Raw genomic sequence first — 6,391 nt, 5'->3', positions numbered from 1 at the left:
TGTTTAAACAACTTGGTCTCTTGGTACTGCAGCAAAAATCTTGTTAGTGATTTTTTACCACGGAACTGACGATAATGTATTAGTCGATAACTCAACAAATTTGGTTGGGAACAGAGGTTGCTACAGCGCTTTAAATATTGTACTGCTTTGACATTCTTTATATGCACGTTCTGCAGTTTTTGTTCAAATAGACACAGCGAAAGAATGTCGGCACAGTTTAATAGTGTATGCATCGGATGGTAAAATAGGTAACTCTTTCCCTAATCTCATTGATGGTTTTTGTTTGAAATACGGTAGAGCATTTGTGGATTAGATGAAGATTTGCTTTTTGTACCAATTCAAGTCTTTAAAGCTTCCTAAAGTTGTGCGCAGATTTTGCAAATTTAACGAAAGTTAAACTCAGCATTGTTATTTCAGTTCAGTATGCTTGCTCTTGCGATTAGTAATTGCAGCATAATCAGCATATGTAGAGTTGTGGAGGTTCGGTTGCATGTGAGCCCCGTTTGTCTCTTCGAGCTTAGTTAGGTGCGATCAATCAGAAGCAACTTCAAAGAAAAACAGCAGCGCTTCCAAAAGTTTGAACTATTTCGATTCTCAATTTGGTTTTAACTTCTTCGGAAATCAGTTGGATTGCTGCCATTTGGGACGCAGTATAAATTGCTCGCTTAGTCGAAAATGAACGGAAAACATTTCCAGGCAACAACGAGAGGAGGGTCCGGGACTAAAGTTGCATCCACGGGCAACCAGAGGTCAACGGGTGCTGGTGATTCTGTCGGCAGAGGTCAAGCGAGGTAAGTGTACCTTTTGACTCTTCAAATTTAATTAATTAACTCTTCCCGTAAATCAAATTTTCATGAGCATTAGTCCCGCCCCGTGGTTGATGGTCCTGAAATGGAAAGCCAGAAAATAAAATTAAAATTAGAGAATTGCTGAGATAAATTAACTTCCCTTTATTGCATTATGTTGATCTCTTCCGGAAAAATACCTCATCAGCTGACTAATTTTTTTTCATGTAGGCCAAAATCTACTAACTTGGGCAGCAGTAATTACTCAAAAAGCAGCACGTTACCCCCGAAAAAGCAACAACCAGAAAGTGAAATTCCGGTAGCAGTCAACATCACTAGTATCTATCCTGAAGTTGTTGAACTAATTTGCTCCAACACAAAATGCGAGCGGAAAATTGCTGAGAAAACTTTCTCAGACATCGCTCAATTAGTCAATGCAAGCATTGCGTGTCAAGTTAATGACTCTCTAACAGCCGAGGTTGTGGCAAAACTGTTTCACATAAAAGTGGACCCGGCCAAGAATTTGCTAAGTTCACTGTCGTTTGCGTTGACTGTGATTTTGAACGGAGGGGGGCAAACACCTGAGCAGGCGAATGAAGGCAGTGGTGAACAGAATGGCGAATTGGTAGCCGAGGATGGAAGTCAGGTTTGCTTATTATATATAGCTCTGTGAAAAATGCTGGATCTTTTCGGCTTGTCTTTTAGCATTGAATGTATGGTTATGTAGATTTGAGATAGTTTGGCATGCAATAGATTAAAACATGACAGTATTTTTTCCTTTGTCTGTACGTTGTCGAAAGAAAGTCATTTCAGACAGTCATTTGAGCAACATTCATAAAATTGCTCGTGTAATTGCGGCTTTTTGGCGCAGATTGTACATTGAATTGCAAAAATGCACAATTGATAATCATATCATGGGACTCCGAATTGTACGCTACTAGGTTCAGTTTTGTTTTAGGTCGTGGACAGACCAAGCAATGTGTATGAGAGCGCAAAGAGTATAGACGAGCTGGTTAGTTTGATGGACGAACACTGGACTGAGATCCTAGATCGCATATCTAAGTCAGGTAAGAGCTATTCGGTGCTCTCATGTCTTCAGTTTTGCTGAGCTTTTGTGCTGTTTTTTTGTGTCCGATGTCTGAGATTTTGAAGTTTTCTTTTCCCGCATTCTGTGATCTCTTTTGTGAATTGTGAAGGTAGATCAAATCTGTCAAGCACTTCAGATGGATTTGGTTCACTAACAAATCAATTGAATTTCAGTGCTATATCGAAATCGACTAAATGGTCTGTAACCGTTCCTGATATTTTCACCCGATTCAATTATTTAGATTTAGAGCTCTTTCGGATAAGAATTTATTCGACTGGTTTGTTCCAAATGGATTCAAAGGCTCACGTTTGAGAGCAATGAATCTTGCCTAAACAGGAGCCATTTGGTCAGCTGATTGTTTAATTTCAATTCTGTTTTGAAGTTAATGAATTTCCCTTGCAAAGGATGTTTTCATGCTTTATTTCTGACCCGTGATCTCATTATGACCTGATACTTTTGGTTTCCTATTCCTTCATACTATTGCTATTTTTTTAATTGTATAACGATGGCCCTTACTTGAGGATGTCTTTTCCATGAATTTTATTGTTTTAGTTTAAAAAATTCTGTTCAGGATGTGTTCATGCTTTATTTCTGATTCTTGATTACTTGTTAATCTGATATTGACCACTCATTTTCTGGCCGAGCTTTTTATATAAACGCCCTAAATAATTAATTATTGTGCTGTTTTTTTCTGTCCGATGTCTGAGATTTTGAAGTTTTCTTTTCCCGCATTCTGTGATCTCTTTTGTGAACTGTGAAGGTAGATCAAATCTGTCAAGCACTTCAGATGGATTTGGTTCACTAACAAATCAATTGAATTTCAGTGCTATATCGAAATCGACTAAATGGTCTGTAACCGTTCCTGATATTTTCACCCGATTCAATTATTTAGATTTAGAGCTCTTTCGGATAAGAATTTATTCGACTGGTTTGTTCTAAATGGATTCAAAGGCTCACGTTTGAGAGCAATGAATCTTGCCTAAACAGGAGCCATTTGGTCAGCTGATTGTTTAATTTCAATTCTGTTTTGAAGTTAATGAATTTCCCTTGCAAAGGATGTTTTCATGCTTTATTTCTGACCCGTGATCTCATTATGACCTGATACTTTTGGTTTCCTATTCCTTCATACTATTGCTATTTTTTTAATTGTATAACGATGGCCCTTACTTGAGGATGTCTTTTCCATGAATTTTATTGTTTTAGTTTAAAAAATTCTGTTCAGGATGTGTTCATGCTTTATTCCTATTCCTTCATACTATTGCTATTTTTTTAATTGTATAACGATGGCCCATACTTGAGGATGTCTTTTCCATGAATTTTATTGTTTTAGTTTAAAAAATTCTGTTCAGGATGTGTTCATGCTTTATTTCTGATTCTTGATTACTTGTTAATCTGATATTGACCACTCATTTTCTGGCCGAGCTTTTTATATAAACGCCCTAAATAATTAATTATTGTTCTATATTTTGCCCTAATAAGGTTTTGAGTATTTGACTTTCGCTATTTCTGACTTTTTGTGAAGGCAGTTTCGGAAAAAAAACAGCTGAAAAACCCACGAAAAGAAACCCCCACTTCATTATTAAAGTGATTTTTATTTCCTAATAGAATGAGACTGGGGTTTTTCCATTAGGGTTTGTTTCCTGGAGCCGATGGTATTATCTGGCAAGTTTTATCCGTGGGAGACTAGTTTCATGCTTGAACAATATTGGGTTGAATGCGGTCGAGTCAATCGTGGCTGTTTTTGGAACTTTTGAACAGGATGTTCTCATGCTTTATTTCTGATCACTGATCTCAATCTGAGCTGATGGATTTCTGTGTGGTATATCTTTTTCTGTCTTGTTTTGTTGTTTCAGATGATGTATTTATGCTTTATTTCTGATCCTTGATTATATCTCAATCTGAAATTAATCCGTCGATGGCAGAGTCAGTTTGGCAATTAGCAGGATTGTGCTTCCAGTTGTTTGCAATTGCGCAAGGATCCACCGGTTCATAATGCCAGATTCCAACCCTTCAAATTTTATTTTGGATTTCCGAACCTTAAGCCGGCCTGTCTTTATATACCTGGACTTTCCCTGCTACCAACTTTTGTAAAACTCGCTTTTTTAAACCCCATCCCACCCCCATCAACCTCAGTCCACCCCAACCCCGCGCTCAGCCCCCCTCCCGAGTAGCTCTAGAAAAAATTATTGGATCTTTGAAAAGACATTATCATTTAGAACCTTTTTTAGAACTAAAATTGAGGCCTGAATTTAATATTTCAATCATGCTGTAACTTATTTTTTGGTGTTTCTTACATTTACAATCAGTTAGCTAAAAGGTTGGCTCAATTGAAATAATATCCGACTCGTTCCTACAGCCCAATTGGAGTAATATCAAAAAGTTTGAAACCATTTTCCAATGTGCGGTAAAAAAAATGCTAATATTCTTGCAAAAAACACTGTCTGTTAAAGTAATTTGATGGAAAATCTACTTTTTGTTAGAAAAACTATTAAAATAGTAAAACGCTATCAAAATAGATTTTATGCTTAATATTTCAATTAGTGAATTTTTCAATAGGAAATACTTCAAAATGAAAAGCAAAACGCTCTGTTTTTAGTTATTTTTCTTCATTTGGATTCTTTACCTAAAAGTTTTCCCTGAAGAACTTAAGAGCACACTTTTCAATTTTGTTTAATAAAAATTTGATTTTAAAATGTAATAATTAGCTCAAAACGTCTTTGTTCATGTCATACAAGTGCCTGTGCAACAGTTTTAAAATTAACTTTAGCTGTTTTTTGATTTTCCTGACTTCAATTCAGCTGGTTTTCTTTTCAAAGTTTTCCGATTTGATGCTATTTTTTTACTTTAGTTTTTCTCTGGTTTGGTGCTTTTGGCTCAAAATGTACTTTTTGAAATCTGAATGCAACTGATTATTTAAGTCTATTTGTGACGAAAATTAAGTTATGAAAATGAAACGATTGTTGTTAATATATGTTCTCAGAAATAGCTATTGATTGCATCTTAGTTTTTGCTCGTGTATGGGTGCAACTGAGAGCTAGTCTAATTGCAATAAAATAGCTGTTTTGCTGGAGTTAGAAAAAGTTTACCTACTTTAAGTTTTTCCCATCTTTTTGCAATGAAAGATTGTTTAGATTACTCTGACTTACGCAGAACAGTGAACTGATTTCCCCATTTAAAATTGTGTCAAGAAGAAACTCAATAGATGACTTGAGAAACAAACTTGTTTCGAAAATGAAGAAATCTAAGACGCTGATATCTTTCAAAACTATAATTGTTTTTAGTAGCCGCCTCTGCCTCTCAATGGCTGCCCTGTTTTTTAATAAACGCCCTCATTTTCTCAGCCAGCTATTATAGAACTTCTATTTGTTACAACTCAAGAATTGGATTTCATTGGGCGCAGTCTTTTTACAATCCAAAGTATTTGAATTGTATTGCTGCGATTTTAAGCTGCTCACACTTTTTCGGTTTCTTCACGCCAGTGACAAGTCTAATTAGGGTGGTGATTTTAAACATGATGTAGTAGTTAAGGGAGCGAAAAATCAAGTCTGTTTGAAGTGTGATTTTTTTCAAATTATCTTTGATGTTCCGTGAGAAATTGGTGAACAAGTTTTCGGTTTTTGGAAGCTTTTTTTTCACGTCCGGCAGTTTGATTTCTATTTTTGGCTGCTTTTCTCTTGAATGCTATTAATATGATACATCTGTTTTAACTGCGCCTATTGGCAAATGCGTGAATTCGTCAACGTGAAGTTGATGCTTTTTATTACCTTGACGCCGTTTGTTGTGATCAAACATTAGTGAATATTTGTGACTTGCCCTGTTCATTTATTTTTTTGTTGCTTTATTTCTCAGTATCGTTAACAACAGGTCTCAATGGTTGCTGTTGAGGCATAAATTAACGTAAGTAATAGTTCGAGTTCATGGCTAGTGGTTGGCTAGTTCGAGTTCATGGGGCCATGACGGTGAAACTATTTGTTCTCTACAAATTTTAATGAGGTTGGAGTTTTTAGGGCATTTGTCTGATCGCTTAATCCCGTTAGGAACGGGTTTCATAGGTTGCTAATAGATATTTTTAAACCATTTATATTTTTAAGTTCAAAGCTTGTGCTCTCATGCTATAGTATTGATACTGTGTTCTCAACTATTTTGAATGAGTTTTGCTTGTAGTTTTTGTTCTTTTTGTTGTCTTATCATTTAGCCTGATTAGAGATAGTTCTCTTCGGTTGCTAATATGAGCTCGTTTTAGTTATTATCAATTTAGTTCTTCAATTCAATGTTAATGACTTGACAACAATTGTTTTCAAGAAGTATCGATTTTGTGTTTTTTTAAGTTTTTTATTGTTCACTTTGTCTTATCTATTAGTCTCATTAATGGCAGATCTAATCTGTCGCTAAGGATGTTTAAATCAATGGAATTAATCTTTTAAGTTTGTAGTGAGTGCTTTTTCTGACTTCTACGTTGAAGCAGTGAGTGAGGTATGTCCGCAGAAACAGTGAGAATGAAGATAGGATACCATCATCC

The 6,391-nt window shown here is 35.7% G+C and overlaps 1 protein-coding gene across 1 annotated transcript in view; it reads left to right on the top strand.

Moving 5' to 3' along the window:
* The first annotated feature begins 420 nt into the window (after nucleotides 1-420).
* Nucleotides 421-6,391, top strand: part of LOC142350812 (uncharacterized) — a 22,192-nt gene continuing 16,221 nt past the window's right edge. The window contains exons 1-3 of the mRNA XM_075402769.1: nucleotides 421-791; nucleotides 1,017-1,431; nucleotides 1,744-1,852. Of these exons, the coding sequence (XP_075258884.1) occupies nucleotides 676-791; nucleotides 1,017-1,431; nucleotides 1,744-1,852 (640 nt within the window). The 5' untranslated portion in view covers nucleotides 421-675. The remainder of the gene's footprint in view (nucleotides 792-1,016; nucleotides 1,432-1,743; nucleotides 1,853-6,391) is intronic.

The sequence above is a fragment of the Convolutriloba macropyga genome, chromosome 12 (genome assembly GCF_964194025.1).
Source record: "Convolutriloba macropyga chromosome 12, txConMacr16.3, whole genome shotgun sequence".
Classification (NCBI taxonomy): Eukaryota; Metazoa; Xenacoelomorpha; order Acoela; family Convolutidae; genus Convolutriloba; species Convolutriloba macropyga.
The sequence above is the reverse complement of the archived record's forward strand: the minus strand, read 5'-3'. Positions and strand labels throughout refer to the sequence as shown.